This window comes from Dromiciops gliroides, chromosome 4 (genome assembly GCF_019393635.1).
Source record: "Dromiciops gliroides isolate mDroGli1 chromosome 4, mDroGli1.pri, whole genome shotgun sequence".
Taxonomy (NCBI): Eukaryota; Metazoa; Chordata; class Mammalia; order Microbiotheria; family Microbiotheriidae; genus Dromiciops; species Dromiciops gliroides.
In genome coordinates, this window is record NC_057864.1 from 32146008 (window position 1) to 32171621 (window position 25614).

At 49.6% G+C, this 25614-nt stretch overlaps 1 protein-coding gene across 1 annotated transcript; it reads left to right on the plus strand.

The window, feature by feature from the left end:
• LOC122754315 (intracisternal A particle-promoted polypeptide) lies at positions 1-23666 on the plus strand. The gene is made up of 9 exons (XM_044002624.1): positions 1-158; positions 4242-4593; positions 8612-9043; positions 13922-14077; positions 14666-14833; positions 17915-18052; positions 19370-19492; positions 20605-20825; positions 22529-23666. Exons 2-9 carry the CDS (start codon positions 4302-4304, stop codon positions 22751-22753), a joined length of 1755 nt encoding a protein of 584 aa, XP_043858559.1. The 5' UTR covers positions 1-158; positions 4242-4301; the 3' UTR covers positions 22754-23666.
• The last annotated feature ends 1948 nt before the right edge of the window (positions 23667-25614 follow it).

Below are 25614 nucleotides of genomic sequence, written 5' to 3' on the forward strand. Positions count from 1 at the left end.
CAGGTCACCTTTTGCTCACCAAACCCTCCCCCCGCCAAGCTGCGCGCGCAGCTGGGACCCAGACTCAGGTCGGGCCCTCGTAAGTGTCGGTGACTGTGGGAAGTGGGAGATAAGGTCCTGACAGCCCCGAAACTAACACCATCGCCGCGGCCGCCCAGGTAGGTCGGGCAGAGCGAGGGACTGGGATGGAGGCCGCAGGACCCGGGCTCCTAAGATGCGCCATCTCCCACCACCGTGCCTTTGCCTGCACCTGGAAGGCCTTCCCTTCCCCCCTCCCCTCACCCCGCACTATCCCTACACCTTACAGGTTTAGCCTGCCCTTTGTGCCCTGCATGCCCTGGGGCAAGCTGTTTCATCCTCTCCAGCCCTCGGCCTCAGTTTCCTCCTCTAGAAAAAGAGGGGACTGGTCCCTGCCAGCTCCAGATCCAGACTCCTCTGACCTTGCATCCACAGCTAAAGACTGTCAGCGACCTGAGGGCAGGGGCGACTTCCTTTTGCTCTTCTGTATTTCTAGGGCCTGGCCTTGATGATGGAGGATGGTTGGATGGTGTAGTCTGGGCTTGGATTGGAGCATCCCAACTGGGCGGGGCCTTCATTTGACAGCTGGGAGATCACCCAGCCTGAGAAGGACTCAGGCCACCCAGTGCTTGCCACCCCACGCTAGTATATCATTATCAGCCTCATGCCTCAAGGGAACCTCCTTTGGCATTATCTCCATTTCACAGACAGGGACCTGTAACTGGAAGGTCAGGCTCCTCCCCAGCAACTGAGGACACCACCCTGGGGCCTACTCCCAGCTCTCTCATAACTCCATTACACCTTCCTGCCTGCCCAAATCAGAATATGAGTAGGGGTCACCTTGGCTAACCCTCCCATGGTGAAGCCAGGCCTGAAGATCAGGTGAGATAACAGTGCTCAAGGTCACAGAGAGTGAGTGGCAGAGCCTGTCTTTGAACCTTCTGGCTTCACCTCCACAGAACCCCTTAGGAGCCAAGGTATGGGTAACTTATAGAGGGCCTTGAGTGCCAGGGCCACGAGCTGAGACTTTACAGATTCTCAGAGCCTGCTGTTGGCAAGGTTCCAGACTTTCCACTGGGGAGACAAAGACAGGCCCCCAACTCTGCTTTCAGGGGTGAGGGGGGTTACAGCTTATGGACATAGGCCAGTGAAATGGCAAAGCTATGTTGCCAGGGAGAGCCCTTCAGGACAGTTGGAAGCTGGGAAGCTTCATGTAAGAGGTGGTCCCTGAGCCGGAAAGAAAGCATGTCAGCCAGGGATGTGGGGGAGCTCAGAGAGAATAGGCTGGCTCTGACCCTTAAGAGCAAGCCTGTGAGCATGAATATTCTGTCAGTTACCAGGGGGCTGGGTCTCCAGTTGTCCTGTTGGGTCAAGTGAGAATCCTAATCCTTGAAGAGCCTTCAAAGAGCATCAGTGAGGAAAGCACTTTGTAACCCCTTATAGGGGCTTTCAGGGGCATCGTTGAGGCCAACCTGTACTCAACAACAACACCAACTGGTGCTTGCCAGATTTCTGCTTGCAGGCATCTAGGGATGGGCAGCTCACTACCTTTTGAAGCAGCCCCTTTCAGTCTCACTGTTAGGAAGTTTGCCCTGCCATTAGACCAGACCCTGCCTCTCTCTGGACTTTCTTCCTCCTCCCCCCAAGCAGATGAAGGCTAATTTCTCCCACAAATGAGTTTTTCAAAAACTTTAATGTAACCTCCCTCAATCTTCCCTTCTCTAGGCGAAGCACTCTGTCTATTCAATCCCATATTCTCATATGGCGTGTCTCAAGACTGATGTATAATAATAATTATTATATTATATTAATGATGATATTATTATAATAGCTCACACTTATATAGCGGTTGAAGGTTTGTAAAGTATTTTACAAACATCTCATTTCATCCTCACAACAACCCTGCAAAGTAGCTTCTGTTGTTATCCCCATTTTACCACAAAAGGAAACTGAGGGAAATAGGTTAAGTGACTTGCCCAGGGTCACACAACTGCTAGTAAATGTTGGGGGCTGGATTTGACCCTATGTGTTCCTGATCCCAGGTTGGAAGCTCTTATCATAGTACCACCTAGCCCTGGACTTAGACTTAGAAAGGACCTGGGTTCAGATTGTATGTGATGCTTAGTAGCTATGTGATCTTGGGCAAGTCATTAAACCTCTCTAAGACTCAGTTTCCTCATCTGTAAAATGGGGATAATACAGGGTGGGTCAAAAGTCACAATGTTTAACTTTTTAAAAATTATTTTTCTGTATTTTGGGCCATCTATGAGATTTAATTTTTCACACATAATATACATTCATTTCCTATATATGTACTGAATATGATACTGTGGTATTATAAATTAAAAACAAAAAATAAAGGAGTTATTAAATATTGAAACCCCTTCATGACTTTTGGTTCACCCTGTAGTAGCCCTGACCTCTGAGGATCTTGTCAGTAAAATGTTCAGCTGACCTGATAGCTCTGTGTGTCATCCTTGCTACTTTCTTGTGGTGCTGTGGCTTATCTTGGTCCTTCCAAGGTCCAAGGCTAACCATGACTAACCATGGTCCTTCAGATGGGATCTGAGTGCTGCTGAAAGTGGAGGCATGCCCATTCTCCTGGAAGCTCTGCCTCTCAGAATGCAGCCCAAGGTCTCATTAGCATTTGGGGCTGCCATACCACTCATGTTGACTCAGGCTTGTGGTCCACCAAGACCCCCTGGGTTTTTTGCACTGGTGTTTAAAACTATTATTTTAAAAATCCATTCTGTCACTTGTGGAAAAGGCGTAGAGGCCCAAAGCCCACCCCTAGAACCATCCCACCAGGTTATGCTCTGTGGATCAGATCACTCAATTGTGAGGATTTAGTTTATGCCCCTGGCAGGAACAGTTTGGCCCCTCCCTTCACATGAGAGCTGAGGTGGCGCATTGACCCCCTTCTGTTGAACTCAGTCCCCTGTGTGGCCAGCTCTGCCTCCTTTTTGTGTGGGTCAGGGGAGAGGGACTGTCTAGACCACAGATCTCCTGACCAGGAAATCCATGTAGGAAGTAGCCTATCGGCTACGTTAGCTAGGAGGGCCAGACTCAGCCTTTGTCTCGGAGGGTCATTGGTGTCAACACACTGGACAGCAAGCCTTGAACTATGTGCAGAGGCCTGAAGGGTCAGAAACCACTCAGCAGCTTCCCCATGTCTTGGTAATGCTGCCCAGGATGTGGATGAGCTAAGAAGGCCCAAAGGAGGACAGCCGGGATGTCGTGTCCTATGAAGAACCAGCTGGTGAGAGCTGGGCTCCAGTATCTGAAGGAGGGATTAATTTGGCTCTGCTTGGCCTCTGAGAGCAGGGCCAGGAGGGATGGGGAAAGATGCTAAGAGATGGCTTTGGCTAGATGAATAGAGCTGCCCCTGAGTGGGCTAGGCTACCTTAGAAGGTAGTGAGCACCCCATCATTGGAGGTCTACAAGCAGAGATTGGATGCCCACTTGGGGAGTCCTCTCCAAGCAAAACTGAGATGCTTTCCTGTTCTCCTCAGATCCTTGGCGGGCTTCAAGGCTTCCCTCTATCATAGGCCGCTAGGTGGGTCAGTGTGCAGAGTGAGTACCAGTCTAGAGTCAGAAAGACCTGAGTTCAAATGTCACCAGACACTAGCTGTGGCCCTGGACAAGTCACTTGATTGTTGTTGGCCTCATTTTCCTTGTCTATAAAGTGGGGATAATAATAGCACCTACCTCCCAGGGTTATTGTGAGGATCAAATGAGATAATAATTGTAAAGCCATGGTACACAGTAAGCTTTATATAAATGTGAGCTATTATTATTAGCTGCATTCAAAGCCTCCTCTATCATATAGAAACAGCTAGGTGGCACAGGGGATAGAGCTCAGAGCCTGGTGTTGGGAAGACCTGAGTTCAAATTCAGCCCCAGACACTTACTAGCTGCAGGACTCTGGGCAGGTCACTTAACCTTTGTTTGCCTCAGTTTCTTCAACTGTAAAATGGGAACAGTAATGGTATCTGTCTTGCAGGATTGTTGCAGGGATCACAGGAGATAATATTTGTAAATTACCCAGCACTGAGCTTGGTGTATGGTGGGCACCGTTCAAATATTTACTCCCCAATGCCCCTGCTATGCAGTGGTCCCCCAGCAGCCTGGGCCATGTTTGCCTTCATGGGCTGGCTGGGTCTGCCAGCTCTGGGGTGAGGGGGCACGCTGAGCACTGACTGGGTCTCTTCCTTTCCTTCCAGGGGGGCAGCAGCTGAGGGGCCGGGGCCCAGGACCCAGAGCCCAAGCCATCCCCTCCAGCCATGGCCTGCGAGGCTGGGCCAAAGGCGGCCGACAGCACCTTCTCATCCGACAGACATGCCCAGATCATCCTGGCCCAGATTAACGAGATGCGCAGCGGGCAGGATTTCTGCGACGTGCAGCTGCAGGTGGGGGAGGCTGAGTTCCGTGTGCACCGGCTGGTGCTGGCTGCCAGCAGCCCCTACTTTGCAGCACTCTTCACTGGGGGAATGAAGGAATCCTGCAAGGATGAGGTGCAGATCCTGGGCATCGAAGCGGGAATTTTCCAGACTCTTCTGGATTTCATTTACACAGGTAGTGTCCAAGGTGTGGGCTGCCCTGACGGATGGGCAGTGCTTCTGGCTGGCTCCCAGCATTTGCCCTGCCTTCTCTCTGAACCCTCCTTAGGTTGTTTCTAAGGAAAGGGGCTGAAGTGACTGGGGGCTTGCTTTGATTGAGAGGACACCAGGGAAGGGCTGAGTTTAGTGAGAATCATCCTGTGTCCTCTGAGGAGTCTCTCCCCCTCAGGGTTTTTGGATGAAACAAGAAGGGATGTGTTCTCAAGGTCACACAGTTCTTTGGGGGAGGGGGTGCTGCCTCTGGCTTTTCTGCAGCTCTCCCACTTCTGTCTCAGGGCTGGTGAGAGCTGAGGAAACAAGGACGTCATGTTGTCAGAAATGCCACAGCAGTGTTGGGCTGATTGCCTCTGGAGGGTGGCGTCCAAAGGCCTTTCTCCTCTAGTCGGGTCCATCTCCTGCTTTGTCCCAGACATCCCTCAGTTTCCCTCTTCAGCTGTTACAGGTCCAGGAATTTTTCTTATTCATTAACATTGGTTTTTAAATTGTGAGTTCCAGTTTCTCTTTCTCCCTCCATTCCCGCCTTGAGAAGAAAAGCTATTTGATACAGATTGTACATGTGCATCAGGAGTTTTTCTAAAGCAAGTGTTCTTTGGGTATGTAGATTTCAGTGAACCCATGAACATGGATGGGGGGAAAAAATGATACATTTCTTTTCACTGACCTCTAACTGAAGTGGAGCAGTTCTGTCAATTATTTAAGAACACGACTCTGGGAAGGCCTCACCTCATAACTAGAGGGACCGACCACACAGAAAAAGCGGGAACAATCCCGATCGCAGCCATCCTCGAATCTCACTTTATTTTTGCTGGTGTCGCCTTCCGATTCGGCAAGTGCCCTCGGAATTTGGGATCTGGCCCTGGAGACTGGGTTCTCCCCCGAGAGGCATCATACCCTGCTGTGCTCCCTCCCAGCCTTCGCTGGGTCTCTGCAGTCCCCAAGCCCCAGCTTTCCTCCACCTCTGCCTCTCCCCAAACACGTCCTCTTGGATCCAGTGCCATTGGCTGCTCTACAGACTAGAACCTCCATCTCTTAGCTCTGGGTGTCGTCCCTGGCTACCCCAAAGGCCTAGAACATTCTCCCTCCTCATATCTGCCTCTCCTCTTCCCTGGCTGCCTGCAGGTACCAGCGAAAATCCCGCTTTCTCCAGGAAGTCTTTCCCAGCCCCACTTCATTGCAGAGCCTTCCTTCTGTTGGTTTTTCCCTCTTTATCCCATCTAGAGCTTGTTTGTGCATAGTTTTTTGCTTCTTGTCTCCTTGAGGGCAGGGATTGTCTTTGCTTATTTTACGTCCCTAGTGCTTCACACAGTGCTCAGTATACAGTAGGGACTTAATAAATGCTTATTGCCTCTAGCCGTGGATTCCTGCCTGCTTTCTGTGCCCAACTTCTGGTACCTGTTCAGTTGTTGGCTTCTTTGGTTACAGAGGCCCAGGGAGCCATTTGCAAAGATCCTTTGATGGCTCTGGGCCCATCCTTTGATCTCTGAGGCTGGGAATATTTTCCTGTTAATTGTCTTCTATTTATTCACATGGAATCTTTTTTCGTTTGGTCAGTTTTTATCTTTGTATCTCCTCTGGCTAGCACAGTGCCAGGCACACAATAGGTACTGAATCAATGCTTGTGGGATTGAATTGAGAGATGTGGCCCTGGGATAGTAGATAGATGAGTGGCTGTGGAGCCAGGAAGACCTGGGTCCAAATCTTCTCCCTCATCCCCCTGCTGTGTGACCCTGGGCAAGTCCTTAGCCTCTCTGTGTGCTAGGGAGCTCTCTGAGCCTAGAATTGCCTAAAAGGTGCCCACCTGCACTGACAGAGGTGACATTCGGGGGCCACGTCCTCTACAGCTCCTGGACTGGCTGGAACCAAATCATCCCTCTCCCTTTGGACACTCACACAGTCCCTGGGTTTGGGGGTTCTCGAGCATCTCAGTGCTTTGCTGGCCAGGGAGATTTGGGGTCACTTGCAGGCTTGGAGATGTCATTGTGTGCCGTTTTCCCTGTTTTCTTCCTAAAAATGCCTTAAGAACAGACCAGGCAGCTTGCCAGTTCTCTGTGTGGCTGGGTGAGGGACCCCACTGCTGCCAGGGCTCTCTCCAGGGACATGCATCTGACTTTGTCCCAGTCCCTGGAGAGCTGCATCTCTGACTTGGTTCTTGAAACTGTCTTTGATGTGGTTGCTCTGCAGACTCCCCCATGTTCCCCCAAACATTTCAGAAAGCCTCACCTGCCCCCAGAGTCCTCAGCTTATCTGATGAATGTGGGCCGCTGGCTCCATGTGGGTCAGTGACATCCAGTGGCTGCCAAGAAAGCGATTATCATCTCAAGCCCTGTTCAGAGAGGCAGTGCGTCCAGGGTTAAGGAGGCCACAGTCCTGCTGGCCTCGGCCCTGGTCAGACCCCATCAGGAACCCTGGGCTGAGCCCTGGGCGCCAAGGTCTCAGAAGGGCATTGATAAGCTGGAGAGCAGCCAGGGTGGAGCAGGGCCTCAGATCCATGTAATATGAGGACTGATGGAGGGCTGTGAGCATGCCCATCGTGGAGAAGAGAAAGCTCAGGGGGAACATGATAATCTTCAGGTATCAGGAAGAGTGAGCCCTGTTCTGCTTGGCCCCAGACGCTAGAAGCAGGGGCAGTGGGGGAAGGGGCAGAGAGGCCCTGAACACCCCTCAGCAAGGAGAGCTTCCTGGACATTGAATCACTGGGGAGCCGCTGAGCTCATCCTTACAGGAGGGCTGCATGCCGTGCTCAGGTGACCCCTTGTAGGAAGGGCTGGGAGAGCCTCTGTGTTCAGGAGCCACATGCCCCTGTGGTTCTTTCCTGTTCAGTGGTGCTGGCCTCTGTGAAGCCATCTTCTGGTGCTCCATTGTGGTGGAGAGAAGATTGGGACTGGCAAGGGCACTGCGAGCAAGTGCAAGCTCTAGGACCCCCCACCCAGCTAGGGGGTTTGGACGGAAGGGTCCAGACAGGTGCAGAGAGGTTTGGGCCTATGCTGGTTCCAGTGAGCAGAGCTTGAGGATGGGGAGGGGCTGCCCGCCTTGATGTAGTTACAGGTTCTTGCAGGATTTCGGGCTACAGGGTACTGACATACCGGGCCCATGGGCTGACCCTTTGTGACAGAGGCTTTCAGCAATGCATCTGTGACCTTTTAAAAAAACAAACAACTTTGATAACTGTATTCCTGTATAATTAATTTCCTCAATTTATTTTCTTGTATGCATTTAAAAACACAATTCCAAGAAGGGTCCTCAGGCATCAGTAGACTACCCGCCCACCCGCCCCAGGGGTCCAGAACACAACCGAGAACAGATGAAAAGCCTTCCTTAGTTCCGCCCGGTGGCTTGTCTGATGTAGAAGCCAGCCCCTGAAATGTTGATTATCAGCATGCTGTAGGTGAGGGTATGTGCTCAGTACCACTCTGCTTCAGTCTTCTGAATGTCATAGCCATTTCCACCTCAGCATAATTAATCAATCAGTAAACATTTGCTAAGGTCCTAGTATGTGTGTCAGATACTGTGCTAAGCAACAAGCCCTCAACAAGCCCACCGGCAGAGAGACCTATACAAAGCGAGCTATCTGCAGGATAAATAGGAAGGGATTAGCAGAGTTGCCTCTGCTTTGGATTCAGACACCTGGTCAATGAGTCCGGCCTGCAACAGCGGGGAGAATGTTGTGTGTTGGTCTCTCCCAGTGGCCCCCTGTCCCAGAGCTATCTAGACTTTAACATATATCATCAGTCCACAGGTTTTCATTAAAGGCTTGTTGTGGGCCAGGCACTGTGAGAGACACCAGGATTACGGAGAGAGGCGAAGACTGGTGCCTGCCCTCCAGGAGCTCCTCTTCTAATGACACATAAATATATGATACCTGCCCGAGAGAGAGGCACGGGCGTGCAGCGTCTCCTGAGCCTAGGAGAAGCAGGTCTGGCCCAGTGTACAGAACACCCCTTCCCCTGACGCTCCTTTGGTTCCCCGCCCCACAGGTGTGGTGAACATAGGTGTGAACAACGTTCAGGAACTGATCGTGGCTGCTGACATGCTCCAGCTGACCGAGGTGGTGGACCTGTGCTGTGAGTTTCTGAAAGGACAGGTAGAGCCGTCCAACAGCATCGGCATATTCCAGTTCTCGGAGCAGATCGCCTGCCATGACCTCCTGGAGTTCACAGAGAACTACATCCACGTGCATTTCTTGGAGGTGAGCGGTGGGGAAGAGTTTTTGGCGCTGACCAAGGATCAGCTGATAAAGATTTTGCGAAGTGAGGAGCTGAGCATCGAAGACGAGTACCAGGTATTTTTGGCCGCCATGCAGTGGGTTCTGAAGGACCTGGGCAGGAGGAAGAAGCATGTGGTCGAAGTCCTGGAGCCTGTCCGATTCCCCCTGCTGCCTCCGCAGAGGCTGGTCAAGTACATAGAAGGTAAGAGAGGGAGGCTGGGCTTCGAGCTAGGGTCTGTGGTTGGTGCATGTGGCCAGATCAGCCCATGAGCAAGGAGGCCCTTGGCTTCCTCAGGTTGGATGAGTCATTCTGCTCAACAGCATCAGATTGGTGAAGCATCTGCTCCTTACTGAGCCCCATGCTATGTTCTGGGGAGTTGGGAAGATTCACTGAGGCCTGCCGTGTGCTCCTGTGGGCTGACCATCCATGTACCAAGAATGGGGGCTTCTGAAGTCTTGGTTTTGATGTTTTCTCTCACCACCTGGCTAATGTGGGGATGTTTTCCATGACTACTCACGTATAACTTATATTGAATTGCTTGAGTTCTTGGGGGTGAGGGGTGGGAAGGGAGGGAAGAAGAGAGGTTGGACCTCAAAGTTTTAAAAAATTGATGTCACAATTTGTTTCCATATATATTTTGGAAAATAAAATTCTAAACCAATAACAGGGGCCTGTAGGATGCAAGCCAAGCAGTGTGCCGTATGGGCAGGGCACAGAAGGCCTTTTGTCCATTCACAGACACAGTGCCCTGCCCTTCCTAACCGTTAGTGCTTGGTCTCCCGACAACACCCTGATGTAGAGGCTACAGAGTTGGCCCTGGGTTCAAGTCCTGTCTCAGACCGTGTGACCCTGGGGAAAGCACTTCACTTCTTGAGGATCCAGGCATCTCTCTGAAACTAAGCTGAACAGTGGGGGAAGGAGCTGACTCACCTGAGACTTCCCTATACTAGTGAAATCCTGGGTCCAGTCCCATTTCTCATCCTGGTCCCAAGCCCTGACAGCACCACCGCCTTTCATTACAAAATGTACCCAGCTCCAAACAGTAGCTGACATGATTGTTGTTTAGTCTGGTTTGATCACACACACGTGTGTATGTATGTATTTATATTTTCAATCAGCAAAAAAAGACACTTTTCTCCTCCCATCCCAACATCCCCACCTAACGTTGAGAGTAAAAGTGTGTGTGTGGAGGGGGGGAACCTGTTACATTTATAGTCAAGCAAAACAAGTTTCTGCATTGACCACCACACACACACACACACACACACACACAAAACTCCTTTTGCATACTGAATCCTTCACCCCTCTGTTTCATCATGAGTCCTCTGAAATTGTGGTTGATCATTACACTGATTCTTTCAGAATTGTTTGTTTTTACCATAGTGTTGTCATTATTGTTCTCCTGGTTCCACTCACTTCAACCGCATCAGTTCATACAGGTATTCATTCCCAAATTTTCCTGAAACCATCCCCCTCATCATTTCTTATAGCCTGGTATATCCATATACCATAACTTGTTCAGACATTCTCCAGCTGATAGACATTCCTTTGGATTCTCATCTTTTGTCCCAATAATATGAGATGCTCTAAATATTTGTATAGATCCTTAATTGGAGTTTGTTTTGCTTAGGACTTATCCCTCCCTTAAATCACCCTCCCTTTAATTCCCCCTTCACTCTTCTCCTCTTTCCCGCTTGATACAAATGTATTTCTATACTGTGTGTGTGTGTGTGTGTGTGTGTGTGTGTGAGTGTGGGTTGTTATTTCCTTTGACCAGTTTTGATGAGTAAGTTTCTCATGTCAGCCACTTACCCCACCCCTTCCTCCTTTTTATATAGATGTTTATTTGTGAACCCTGATTATGTGAGATAATTTCCCTTAACCTTCCTTTCTCTTCTTCCCCCACTCCTTCCCCCAGCATATTCCTCTTCCTCTCTCTTTCCATTCTTCTAGAATCATCAAGTCATAATAGAACCCTCCTGGGCCTTTTCCAATTAGATTCCCTCTATGACCCCTGATGACGATAGGGATCAGAGGGGGACACATGTATCATTGCCTTATATTTGGATGTGAGCAGTTTATCCTTTTTTAGTCTTTTATCATTGTTCATTTAGTTTTATCTTTTTATGTTTCTCTTAATTACTGTATTTGCACTTCAGAACTAGTCTTTTCATCAGGAACGTTTGGAAGTCCTCTAATTCATTAAAGATCCAGTTTTTTTCCCCCAAAGCATTATACTTAGTTTGGCTGGATAAATTATTCTAAGATAAGCCCATATACTTTGCCTTCTGGAGCATCAGATTACAAGCTCTGTGCTTCTTTATGGTGGTGGCTGCTAAATCCTTTGTGATCCTAACTATGGCTTCTTCTACTCGAATTCTTTGTAACTACTTATGGCATTTGTACTTTGGCCTGGAAGCTCTGTATTTTGTCTATAATGTTACTGGCAGTTTTCATTTTGGGGTTCCTTTTAGGAGATAACTGATAGGTTCTTTCTGTTTCTACTTTGCCCTCTGGTTCTCAGAGACCTGGGAAGTTTTCTTTAAGATTTCTTGAATTATGGTATCTAGGCTTTTTTTTTTTTTATCATGGTGTTCAGGCAGTTCAGTGATTTTTTTTTTTAATTCAGTGATTCTTAAATTTTTTTCTCCTTGGTCAGTATTCTAGGTGAGTTTTTGTTATGACATACTTCATGTTTTCTTCTATTTTTTTCAGCCTTTTAATTTTGTTTTAATATTTCTTGTTGTCTCATGGAGTCTTTGGCTTCTCTTTGGTCCATTTGAATTTTTAGGAAGTTTGTTGCTTTGTCGGGTTTTATAGCTCTTGCACTAAGATGTTAGTTTCCTTTCTAATCCTTCCATAATTCTCATTACTGTTCCAATTTTTTCTTTTAGTCTTCTCATTTTATTGATAAATTTTTTTAAACTCTTTATTTCTGAGAAGTTTGAGTTGAATTTGTGCCCAAGCTGTGTTTTTCTCTGAGGCATTACTTGTAGATGGTTTGGAGTCATTCTTTTTCTGGGTTTTGTGTCTTGAGGGTCTCTGCCACCATAATAGCTCTTTATGGTGGGGTTCTTTTTTTGCTTGTTCATTCTTCCAGTCTATTTCCTGTCTTGGGACTTGATGTTAGGGCTGGACCCTACCACACTTCTAGAGGGAAAGTCTGGGCTGGTCTTGTTGCTGCTTTCTTGGGGTATTGGGGGTTGTGTTATTTCAGGTTCTCATGTTGGGAGCCCATAAGCTTTCAGTGCTCCTGAAGTGCTCTGATCCAGGGCAATATCTGATCTGTTCCCCCTTCCCCCCCCACTCTCTCAGTCTGATCGCTGCAACTTCCTGACCTTGGTTTGGGTCTGAGCAAGTATAGATGGCTTCTGGATTCAATTCAGTCTGGGATTTCTACCCTGGTTATTTGTCTACAGGCTTCATATTGGGCTGGAATCTAGAACTGAGACCTGACTCCAATTCTGGGGTCCAGGCACATCACTGCATCTTGCTTCTGAACATTCTTCTTGCTCAGTATACAGCCCACTTAGGGCTTGTGGCTGTTCTCACCTAGAAATACCATACCCTCCTCATTCCACACTTGAATCGGTGACCCAGAAATGGATAATGGGCAGCAAAGTTGCCATTTGGCACCCCTTTCCACAGTCTGCAGGAAGTGCCTACATATGGACTGCCTTTGGGCACTGCCTTTCCCTTTGGCTAGAGCAGCCAGCCCACCCTCAGGGTCCATTGACCACTCTGCATATAACCCTGTGCTAACTTGCACTGGATAAATGACTCATTGAGATTTTTCTTTCTCCGATTTCTACAATAGAATGCAGTCCCGTGTGTTTCTGATAGAAACTGTCGGGGGCAGAGGAGGTGGGGGAAGAGGTTGAGAACTCACTGTACTTGTGCTACCCCCTCTGCCGTTTTTTATAGTGTTTCTTTTTCTTCTTGGATCTGAACTGTTGCCCTAGAACAACCTTTGGTGTTTGTATTGTGTACCTTGGGTGAAGGGAAGGAAGTGCTGAGAACACTTGAGTATCACTGCCTTCTACCTTGGGCACTCCATAGGCCTGCCTTCTACCTTGTAGGCTCATGGGAAGGTGGGACCATACAGAGACTGACCCAAATGGAGGCAAAGCTGAGAGCCTGAGGGTTAAGGTCAGGCCAATTGGAGAAACAGTAAGGGGGGAGAGGGAGGAGGAGCAAAGGGAGTGGGTAAGGAGGAAGAGGGAGGAAGGAGAGGGAAAGGGAAGGGGAAGAAGGGAGGAGGAGAGGGAGGAGATGGGGAGATGAAGGAGGGAGGAACAGGAAGAGGGGGGAGACAGGAGGAAGAAGAGTGAGGAGGGGAAAGATAGAAGAAGAAGAAGAAGAAGAAGAAGAAGAAGAAGAAGAAGAAGAAGAAGAAGAAGAAGAAAGGGGAAAAGGAGGAAGGGGGGAGATAGCAGAAAGAAGAGGGAGACAGAGGGGGGAGACAGAGGAGGGAGGAAGGGGAGAGAGGAAGAGGAAGAGGAGAGAAGGAGGAGGGAGAGGAGGTGGTCCATGAGTGGTCAGGTGCTGATGAGAGGGATGAGTGGCAGGCCTCCTCTCATCCACTAAGACTAGGGATGCTTGTGCTCAGTACCCAGGTCACACTGACCAGGGACTTCTGGGAAACAGGCCTCTCAGATAATCTTGTCTCCCACCCCCACTTCTTCCCAGTGGTCCTGCTGGTTTTATTGTACATATTTAAACTCTTGAGAACAGGAAGAGGGGGATTATGCCGTTCAATTTTACCAGAATTTCTCTTGCTCTTCACCTCTGCCTCCCAGCCTCCCAGGCTCCTTCAAGTCTTAGCTAAAATCCTGCCTCGTCCAGGACCTTTCCTGAGCCCTCTCAATGCTAATTTGGGCCTCCCCTCGGTTATCTCCAGTCTATCGGGTCCATAGCTTGTTTGTACAGTTTGTCACACATTGTCTCCCCACCCCCAGACTGAACTCCTTGTTTTGCCTCTCTTTGTATCCCCAGGACCTAGCACATAGTAGGGACTTAATGTTTGTGGATTGACTGACTGGCCAGTGCTGAGATGTTTTCTCTTCTCTTTCCCCCAAGGAGTCCCTGACTTCAGCCTCCGAGTGGCCCTGCAGACACTGTTGAAAGAGTTCTGTGAGATGGGCAAGCCCGCCAAGGATAATAGGTTCTGCAGTTTCCTGCAGACCTCCAAGGTGCGGCCTCGGAAGAAAGCGAGGAAGTACCTGTATGCGGTAGGTGAGCATCTCTTTGTGTCCTTCAGACAAAGGCAGTAAACTGTCTCTGCTAACAAGACCAAAGCCTCTTGCGCTTTCATCCTTAGAGAGGAGAGTTCAGATCCTTGCAGACCTGTGATAGACAGGCATGGCTGGTTCGATGGCTCTCCATCCTTTGTCTGGTTTCCAGTCTGAGCCATCAGCAGGAGAGAGCAGGGCATCCCTCATTTTGTAATTGGAATCTGGGGCTTCTTGATCCCAGCTTAGCTGAAAACAAAGAGCCATCTGGGAAAATGCTTCTCTTAAAGCCAGAAGACACAGACTTTTGTAGAAACATGGGAGAAACTGGACTGAATTGTAGCCTAGCAGGGCTTAGCCTGCATCGGGCAGCCTGGTCTGGCGGCCTGGCCTGGGAGCCTCAGCTGGGTCAGAATGACTGCCGATGTAAGCCTCCAGGGCCCTCCCTCTTCTCAACAGTCCAGCTTGCCTGATGGTCTCCATTTTAACCAAGCTGCAGGGGATACAGAGGCATGCCTTGTTCTCTTGGCTTGGGATGCTCCTCCGAGGGAGGCCTGGCTAACCTGGCATGTGCTCTCTCTCCTTTCCCCAGGTGGATACACCCGGCTGCAGGGGGGACGATGGAGTGACAGCAGAGCCCTCAGCTGTGTAGAGCGTTTCGACACCTTCAGCCAGTACTGGACTACGGTGTCTTCCCTCCACCAGGCCCGCAGCGGCCTGGGAGTGGCGGTAGTGGGAGGGATGATCTATGCCATTGGAGGTAATGATGGCTCAGTACCAGCAGATGCAGGAGGAGATGGCTGGCTTATGACAGAGGCCCAACAGTGGTTCTGGGGGCTGGGGAGAATCCTTCCCGGGCGGGGGGGGGGGGGGCAGCAGTACAGAAGGCCAGGGGCAGGCACAATGTGGGATGTTTTTGCAGGTGACCCTATGATTTCTTGTTTTTCTGTATTTGCATTTTTTAAATGCATCTTAATTGATGTTTGATAGCACACACATATTCCATGGCAGGAAACCTGGCTCCAAATGTAGGGCCCTCCAAGTGACTGCAGAAGGAAACTCAGCGAGGGGCAGACACTGGATCTAGGAGACAGGGACCGGTCGTGAGCAGTGTTTTTCTCTGGGCCCAGCAGTGTTGGCCTAAGGAACAGCTTTGAGCCCAGGCTGGCTGAGCGTCTGGGTAATGCACTGCTCTTCCCACGTCCCCTCCCCAGCTGACGTCCCCTGGCTTTTCTTTTTTGATATTTGCAGTGAAACGCCCCTAGCCAGACTCAAATGGCCGAGTGTTGTTTGGGCCCTGCCCACCATCCCACCATCCTCAGCAGGCATCGGTGTTTGCATTAGTGGGTCCAGAACCAAGCACCTGCTGACATCCCGACATACAGACCCTTTCAGCTTGGCAGGACTGGCAAGAATCTAGGCTCCACTGGCAGGTCTTTCAGGACCCGGGGTCCTGTGCCAGGGGCTGTCTCAGTGCTGCCCCTAACTAGTCACTTATGAGCATGGCTTGGAGCACATCCGGTCGTACCTCCTCATTTTACAGAGGAGGAAACTGAGGCCCAGGGGAGCTGAAAGGACCTTTCTGAGGCTGCAAAAGTAGACAGCATCTGAGGCAGAACTAGCACCCTGCTCCTCAAACTCCAAAGCTGGCCTTCTTGCCACAGGTCTTGGCCCCCTCCCCTACCTGGACTGCCTTTTGTCTTGGAATGTACTCAGAAGGCTCTGTCAAGGATTAAATGACAGGATAAAGCCCTAGAATCCATTCAAATGGCAACAAAAGAGAAGGAGAGATATTCAGATTTTGTCTTCCTTCCTTGTGGCTTGCGTTCTCCTCCTCCTCAGTCTCCAAGGTCCTTGGGCTTGGCCTAGTCCAGACTTGCTTGTCACCTCCTGACATTCCTGCACTCTCCTCTGTGGCACGTTAGGCGAGGCCGTTCAGCACCAGGGTCTGGGCCTGCCGGCCTGCTACTGTTGCCACTGCAGGAATGATTCTTCTCACTCTCTCATCCTTGACTTTTCTGCCTTGTGTCATTCAGAGTGTGTGCCCAACTGTCAGCCTCAGTTCCCTGTCTCTCTTCCAAGGTCTTGTCCGCATCTGCTGCTGCTTCTTTTGGGGGGGGGGCAGGGCAATGAGGGTTAAGTGACTTGCCCAAGGTCACACAGCTAGTCAATGTCAAGTGTCTGAGACTGGATTTGAACTCAGGTCCACCTGAATCTAGGGCCAGCGCTTTATGCACTGCACCAACTAGCTGCCCCCTCCACACCTACTTCTGTCTTAAATTCAACGTGAGCAATTCCTCTGGGTGTCCCATCCTTGGCTATAGGCCAGTCTGACCTCAGCAGCATCTTCCAGCCCTTCTTTGAGTAGGAATTCTTTTTTTTTTAAATTAATAAAGTATTTTTTTTCCTTTATATGTAAAGATCGTTCTCAACTTTTGTTTATACAAGCTTTCCAATTTCAGATTTTTCTCCCTCCCTCCCCTCCCTCCCCCCTCCCCTAGACAGCTGGTAATCTGATATAGGTGTTTTATATATATATATATATATATATACACATAACATTCATCCTATTTCTGCATTAGTCCTGTTATAAGAGAAAAATCAGAGCAATGAGGAAAAACCTCAAAATAGAAAAAACCAACAGCACCAAAACAAAAGAAATCGTATGGCTCATTCAGCATCTATACCCCGCAGTTCTTTTTTTTTTTCCTGGATTTGGAGATCCTCTTCCATCATGTGTTCCCTGGAACTCTTCTGTGCCATTGCATTGGTGAGAAGAATATAGTCCATCACAGCAGATCAGCACTCAATGTTGATGATACTGTGTACCATGTTCTTCTGGTTCTGAGCAGGAATTCTTGACAAAGTCCCTCATGGCTAGTGCCTTCTCGTTTGTTTGTGCCTTGTGCAGCTTCGTTTCAGAGCCAGGCCCCTTGGAGCCGCTGGGTTCCAGGGCCTCTTCCGTGTCTGCATCCCACACAGCCTACCTGCCAGTGCAGATGTCCACAGCGGTAAGGGCTATGTTGCAGAGAATCGTAATGTGTGTTTTTCGCTCAGAAGCAGTTTTGCTGAAGGTCAAATTACCAGCAGAGACTGACATTTGTGTAGACGCTTCAGCTTCCGTTTCTTGGCTTCAGGGGCTTCTGTTTGTCCTTTTCCCTTCTCTTTCCTGCTACTTCTTGGATGGCACTTCTTCCTCCTCTTCCTCCTCCTCAGATTCCTCCTGGCTTTCCCGGCTTTCCTAGCACCTGTTTCCTTCACCAGATTATCGGCTTCTTGAAGGCAGAGGCCTGTGTGTCAGATGCCGGCCATCTCCTCCTCTGTGCCTGGCATCGGCCTGACACATGGGCATAAATACTTGATGAATTCGTTTCTATGACTTGCCATGCTTCCGTCTAAATACGGTAGATTTCATTTCCCAGCTTAGAGATGTGTTTACACGAACACCCAAGTGAAGACTTGGAGAAGCACACCTGGCTTTGGGCTGTTGTTTTCTTTTTTTTTTTTTTTAAGTGAGGCAATGGGGGTTAAGTGACTTGCCCAGGGTCACACAGCTAGTAAGTGTTAAGTGTCTGCGGCCGGATTTGAACTCAGGTACTCCTGACTCCAGGGCCAGTGCTCTATCCACTGCGCCACCTAGCCGCCCCGGGGCTGTTGTTTTCATCTAAACTAGATCACCTTTCCGGATTCTGGGGGAGGCTCATAGGCTGGGGCTGGGGATACATGCTTGGCTCTGGCCAGAACAGGCTGAGCTCAGGCAGGGAGAGGGAAGCCGCTAAGGGCTGTGGGAGTCAGCTGAGCACAGCCTGCCTTCTCACACCTTGTTCTTTATTTTCTAAAGGGGAAAAGGATTCGATGATCTTTGACTGCACCGAGCGCTATGACCCAGTCACCAAGCAGTGGACAACTGTGGCTTCCATGAACCAGCCCCGGTGTGGCCTGGGGGTGTGCGTGTGCTATGGGGCAATCTATGCTCTGGGTAACTATGTGGGACCATCTTGATATGGGGACTCTCGCTTTCCTGCTCCCCTGGGAGAGGCTCTTCAAAGGCTGAATTCTTTAATCTCCAGATTTCCTGAGGATGTGGCTCAATCAGGGGACAGGGAGAGGATAGGAGGTCAATTCCCCTAGGCCGGCGGGTGCATGTTGGACAAGTGCAGGGGACTGAATCAAGTCCATATTTTTGCTTCTCCCAATTAACTGCCAAAGCAATCACTATGCAAACAAAGAAAATGTGGTGTTTTACACTGAGGGGCCTTGAGGGAGGTGGAGTCAGAAGCCTTCTGAGTGGCTGCCTGCTCTAATGAATTACATTTCTAATTAGCAGCACCTCCATGCAAGTAACACACTGTCATGTAAACAGTCAGTTCTCTTTCCTAATTTAAATAGACCTTTTTCCCCCTCCGCATTTTGAAAACATAGTGGTGAATGACAAACTTCTCAGGCCGCAAACTGAGCGTGAATTAATGAACTCCGACTTGAACAGAACTCACTAAAAAGCGTTCTTTCAAATGAAAGGCTTTCCTGTAATGGATTCGCTCCCCTCCCTCCTTTGACATGTTGGCCATGGCTGCCCAGCCCTATTTGAGAGGAACTTCCTGGAGAAAAATGTCCCATCTTTTACACTGGAGTCTGGATGGCATTCTGCAAGTGGTCCAGGGGCCCTGGCTTAATAAGTCTTATCTCCTAACTGTGGGATGAAAGGCTGCTTCTTGTTTGAGGAGTTTCAAGTAGGGAGAAGAAGTGGTTGGGGAAAGCTTGGAGCTGGGGGTGAGGGCCTTTTCCTGTAGGGTTAAAGCTAAGGAGTGCCCCCTCTCCGGGCTTTGTCCAGGGAATATTGTGGGAGAATGTGTTTAATCGGCTTTATTGAGATTTAAAATTGCGTTAATCATGGTTTTCTTTAATTGTGTGCAGTCCAAACATTCTTTCATAAAGACCAAAGTTGTGAGTGGCCATGGTGGTCAGTATCCCTGAGGCCCACAGCTCCAGGGGCCTGTTTTAAAGGCAGTTATTTTGAAAGCCTATTTTGCCCACATCAATTTTAATTACTTATAAATAACTCAATTCAGAACCTTAATGAGACCCAGTAAGTCTCCATTCCCTACCTTCTTTGTGTCCTGTGGGATGGGCTGGGGTGCTGGTCTGATGTTCAGAGAAGAGGGCTTAGAGCCAGGCCAGGGCCCAGGATTTTGGAGGAGGCCCTCCCACCCACTTGCACTGAGGGCCCCCTCCTCTAGGTGATGGGCAGGGTGGGGCAGGGCTCTTCTGAGGTGCTAGCCTTTGCTCTCGGTTGCAGGTGGATGGGTTGGAGCTGAGATAGGAAACTCCATTGAACGATTCGATCCTGAGGAAAATAGCTGGGAAGTTGTTGGCACCATGGCCGTGCCACGCTACTACTTTGGCTGCTGTGAGATCCAAGGTAAGGACTTGTGGGATCCTCAAGATGGGGGGAGAGGACGGCTCTTGGGAAGGAGGTGTCCTCCTGGCTCCAGCAGAGACCCGGGGATGCGGGGACGCCATAGTGCCCAGAGCACTAGGCCTGGATTCAAGAAGGCCCAGGCTCAGACACTTACTAGCCGGGTGTCTCTGGGAAAGTCACTTCACCTGGGTGGACCTCCCTTTCTTCATCTGTAAAGTGGGGTGATAACAGCACCTTCCTCCCTGGGCCATTATGAGTATCAAATGGGACAATATTTTTAAAGCACTTAGCACAGTGGGGGCACACAGTAGGCATCTAATAAAGCCTTCCTAAGCCAGCAGAGGAGACGTATTTAATAAAACACACCTTTGGCCTGACGGCAGGCATGCTTTTGCCCTGTGTGCTCTAGAGTGGGCAGCAAGTGAGCCACCCCCAGAAGGTCAAAGGCTCTTTCTGTCCCCCTGTAGTCATAGCAGCCCTTTCTGTGGGAGCCAAGAACTGGCAGCACAGTGGGTGCCCATCAACTTGGTAGTGGCTGAAACCACCCTACTATATGAATGTGCTGGAGTATAAATGTGCAGTAAGAAATGGGAAACAGGAGGAATTCAGAGACAGGTGGAAAGATGTGCATGAGCCACTGTCAGGTGGAGCCAGCAGACCCAAAAAGCAGTAGCAACAATGAGGACAACACTGTGGAGGCGTGGGCCCCTTTCAAAACCAATGGCGCTCTCAGGGAAGAGCTGATGAAACACACCCTGAGCCCTGAGCCCCAAAGGCAAGAGAGCAGGGGACTGCTGTGGCAGAGCCCGCTAGGTCACAGTTCTGTTGCATTGTTTTACTCTGTCCTTGCAGATGAGTCAGTCTGGAGGGGCTGAGAGGGACATGATTGATGTAAGGGTGCGAGGCATCCACAAGGCTTATCGAAAGAAAGACACCTTTATGGCACAAATGGGCCAGGAGGAGCCCTGTCTGAAAGGGCCATGCTCTCTTGCCCCTTGGGTCCCCCTCCGAGAGCAGCCCTGTAAAGCCCGCCCTTCGTGGTTAATGGCTCTGATGATGTTAAGCCATTAGTTGTGCCTCAGTGTTGGAGCTGGCATCTTGTGTATCTCCAGGCTTAATCTATGTGGTTGGCGGCATCAGCAATGAGGGTGTGGAGCTCTGTTCCGTTGAAGTATACAACCCAATTTCCAAGTGCTGGTCAACGCTCCCTCCCATGGGGACCAGGAGGGCCTATCTTGGGGTTGCTGCCCTGAATGACTGCATCTACTCGATTGGAGGATGGAATGAGACCCAGGACACCCTGCACACCGTAGAAAAATATTCCTTTGAGGAGGTACGGTAGGACAGTTTGGGGTGCTGCTCTGCCACATGGATTTGAGAAGGGGCTGAGCAAGCCCCAGTGACACAGTCCCCATTTGGAATCTGCCCCAGTGAAGGTCACATCCGTTTCACAAGGAGCGGGAAGGAACTAACAGATTAGGAGTGTTTAGAGGTCAGCTGTGCAGTGATGGAGACTACCTCTTCTGTCTTCTCCCAGTGGGTCCTGGTCCCAGAGCACACCATCTGGACTCAGCAAGGAGAGGCCTCTCCCAGTGGCCATAGAGGGTGTGCCTCAATGACTGTTTATTTCATGGCACCCTCATTTATGGTCAGTATAGCTCTTCCTCCCACTCTATGTCCCATGACAGGTGTGACACAGTGTGGGCCTGTGTCTTCACCTCTGTCCTGACCTCTGTCTTAGGTCTGGGTCTGTGGGATCTACAGTCCCTGGACATCATTTGGGTCCCCTGGTAATGCTTCATCCAGGACTCAATGCTTGTTGACTATTGCTTGGCCAGTTTGACTGGAAACATCCTTGCTTCTCAGTCTCTTTCTTTTTTCTTCTTTTTTTTTTAGATTTTTATTTTCCCAAATATATGTAAAAACAAATTTTAACATCAATTTTTTTAAAACTTTGTGTTCCAACTTCTCTTCCTCCCTCCATTCCCACCCCCCACCCACAAGAAATCAAGCAATTCAAAGTAAGTTATACATGAGTAGTCATGGAAAAATTCCCATATTAGCTAGTTGTGAGAGAAAATAGTCAAAAACCCCCCAAAACTTCAGATTAAGGAATTGTCAGAGGAAAAGAAAAAAAATTTTTTTAAATGTGTTTCCATCTGTTTTCAAATACTATCAGTTCTTTCTCTGCAGATGGGCTGCAATCTTCATAAGTCCTTCAGGTTTATATTGGATCACTGCCTTGCTGAAAATAACCACATGCCTCAGTCTCTTTCTATTTGGCCACAAAATGGTTAGGTCGTCTCCTAAAGGGAGTGAACTCTAGTTGTGTTTCTCATCCTTTTTTTCACATGGAAAGTTGACCTTTGAGGATGATCTACAATTCCTTGGGGAAGTTATGGTGTGTTGTCCCTGACGCTGCCAGTAGTATTGTTTTCCCTAAAATAGAGGCTAGGATGTGACTTGAGGACCATGTATGTCATCTTCAAGGGCCTGTTACCTTTCCTCCCTCAAGCCTAAAAATCCCCACTTCCTCATGACGTCATTCTCACCTTGTCTGAATTTATTTCTTTTCTCTGCCCACACATTGGGTAAGTTTCTGATAGAAAGACATGCTCTCAGAACAAGAGAAGGCCTGTTAGGTTAGGCTTTGGTGAGCAAGCCCATATCGCCTTCCTCTTTGGGAGTCCCTGGGTCTGGGGTCCTGCAGCTTCTTTACTATCTTGTGAATCAGCCCATTGCAGTCACAGGCCAGGGGGATATTTTCCTGGCTTGGTTCTAGGACCATTCCAGAGCCCTCCCAGCATTGGCCTGTCTCTCACAGCACGCTGGGTCGATATCCTGGGGGAGGGCTTTCCATCGCCTCTATAGGCCCATTCTGTGGAACACACCTGCTCATCTCAGAGGTTCAATGCTGGTCACACGGCCTCATTCTAATTCAGCCGTGTTTGCAGGGTTTGTCCACCCCCACCCGTACTCTTGCTTGTTCAATTGCTAATCATGTGGCCATTTCTCTTACTTTTCTGCCCTGACCAGGAGAGGTGGGTTGAAGTTGCATCCATGAAAGTGCCCCGAGCCGGTGTGTGCGTGGTGGCCATCAATGGGCTTCTGTACGTCTCTGGTGGCCGGTCTTCCAGTCATGATTTCTTGGCCCCTGTCACCTTGGATTCGGTGGAAGTGTACAACCCTCACTCTGACACATGGACTGAAATCGGCAACATGATCACCAGCCGGTGTGAAGGGGGCGTGGCCGTACTGTGACACGCATCGGAAACCCTGGGGTCTTGGAAGAGGATGCTGGGGCTTGGGGCAGGACTAGAGAGAGAGAGAGGGAGGCTCCAAGATCAGAAGTGTGGATATTTCAAGTGCAGAAAGTGCTGAAAAATAGGCTAGAGCAGTGCTCCTGAGTGGTGTGGGCCAAGTTTGGCATCTGTTAGCGGGCAAAGCCTGCCCTGACAGTGGGCAATCAGGTTCACGTTGCCAGCCCCCTCTGGCTCAAGAACCACACTGTCCATTCTGTACAGGTGGTCCTGTTGGGGCCTTTTCCTGTGCAATACAAAATACTCCTACACAGAATTCTGTTGCCCCACAATGAAAGCCATACCATTGCCCATGCCATCTGCCCCGTAGGGCAATGACTGCCCATCTCTTAGTCCCAGGGCTTTCATTGGCACCAACCCCTCAGTTGGCAGCATATTTACTGGGAGAGGCTGGTGGGAAATGGAGACAATCCTGCCAGGAGCTCATGGCAAACCTTGGCTTGCTGGTTTTCACTGGGTCCCCCCCAATTCCCCCTGACTGGGTAGGTTTAAAAGTCCCCAGCAGCCTTCTGAAACAGAGGCCTCAGGCCTAGTCTGTCTGAGAAGGAGTGGTCACTCACAGATGGGCTTAGCTTTTACAAGAGGGTGAAGCTTCAGGCCTCCATCCTGCCTCTCTTCCAGCTGTTCTGGAAGGAGCCATGCTTTGTGCTTGCCTGCCCGCCCGTGAAGCTTCCTTGGAAGCACCACCTCACAGGGACTGCTCAGCTTCCTCTCAGCCCCATTCCTTTGCACGCTCACCCCCATTTTCACCACCAGGCCTTTGGCAAAGGGTGGGATCACGGGGTGACAGAGAGGAAGGCTCAACCTGGGACTGCTTCTCTGCAACTTGCTTGCATGTGCTAGCTTCAGCTCCCCAGGGCCTGGTACATCCTGGAGCCCCAAGTTATTGATAGAGTTTTCCAGATTCTTCATTTCCTTACTGTGGGATACTAAGCATTGGCTACACATTAGGTCCCAAAAGCTTGTGTAGGAACCCCTGCAAGCCACTGTTTCCTCCTTCCACGATGGCCACCCACCTCCCAGGCTTGTGGCAAGGACCCAGCCAATTAATGTGTGTGCAAAGCACACTGCACACACCAGCTCTTCTCTGCTCCTAATAAACACTGGGAAGGTTTTGCTTGCATGCGATGGTTCTGTCTTTTTTGGGCAGGTCAGAGCCCAAAGCTTCACCCTGCCTTTGGGCACCATCCAGTGTGGGAAGATGCTTCTGGAAGGGCAGTGAGTGTGTCTGTAGCCAAAGAGCTCTGCCTTGCTTTGGGGAACGCTCACTGAACACCATTTACATCATTGGAACAAAAACCTGAGTCAGACAAGCTGGGGCAGAAGTTACTTGAAGGGGTCATTACCCTGGAAAGGTTGGCAAGCTGGGTTCAGTTCTGGGGTGGTTTTTTTTGTTTTGTTTTTACAAGCAGTGGGGGTTAAGTGACTTGCCCAGGGTCACACAGCTAGTGTCAGGTGTCTGAGGCCAGATTTGAACTCAGGTACTCCTGAATCCAGGGCCGGTGCTTTATCCACTGTGCCACCTAGCTGCCCCCACCCCCAGTTCTGTTCTTACTCTCTGTTCTTCTGGCCTGAGTTGGCAAAACGTGTGATGCCACACGGTTCAATTCCTACCTTCCTTCTTCCTTCTCAGCACCCTTTGCCCTCACAGGCTCTGTGCCCTTGGATGGCCTCTACTAAAGGGAGAAGCATATGATTGGGGGTCATGAGGGCTTAGCCTGACAGCCAGGTCTCAAGGCAAAGGCCTAAGGAATAATGGAGCCTTTTAATTAAAACAAGATACTCATAAAAGGTGTGTGGTATTCTATTTCTTTTTTTGTGTGTGTGTGAGGCAATTGGGGTTAAGTGACTTGCCCAGGGTCACACAGCTAGTGTCAAGTGTCCGAGGCCAGATTTGAACTCGGGTCCTCCTGACTCCAGGGCCAGTGCTCTATCCACTGCACCACCTAGCTGCCCTGGTATTATATTTCTTTATGTAGATTCTGTAGCTGATTCTGGGACACAGGAGGACTGTGTTTTGAGTAGTTTGCCACTAGATTTCCTTAGCTTTGCTAAAATGAGATATACTTGTTCATCATAACAAGTCGAAATTTTTTGTTCCCAAATTTTTTAGTGCCATTTGTTTAAAATACCCAACTCAACAGAGCTGCCTTACGTCAAGCTCTGCCCAGCTTCCCTCATTCAGCATTCCTTCTGGAAGATTTTTAGGAGATCTTAAGATTCCTTTGTTCCACTGAGGGAAAGGGGTAAAAGGGAAGCTATTAGCTCAGGAAGGCCCCTTACTGTCCTTCCTGTGTCTTAATGAGGCTGTTGGTCTGGGGTCTCTGTTAGCAAAGGGACAGGCCTCAGGTCTCACAGCAACTCCACAAGAATTTCTCAAGTTTGATGGTGTGATGTTTAAAAAAAAATCTAATGTGTCCTTACCTGCCCCCCACCCCAGTTTTGGGGGGGAAACTAGCTAAGATTTACTGATAAATTCAACAACAGTTTAGGCTTTTAAGCATTTTTTTTTGTGTTTTTTTTTGGTGAGGCAATTGGGGTTAAGTGAAGTGTCTGAGGCTGGATTTGAACTGGGTCCTCCTGAATCCAGGGCCGGTGTTCTATCCACTGTGCCACCTAGCCGCCCCTTTAAGCATTTCTTCTTCTTCTTTTTTTTTTTTAACAGGGCAATGAGGGTTAAGTGACTTGCCCAGGGTCACACAGCTAGTGTCAAGTGTCTGAGGCTGGATTTGAACTCAGGTACTCCTGAATCCAAGGCCAGTGCTTTATCCACTGTGCCAGCTAGCTGACCCCCCCCCTTTA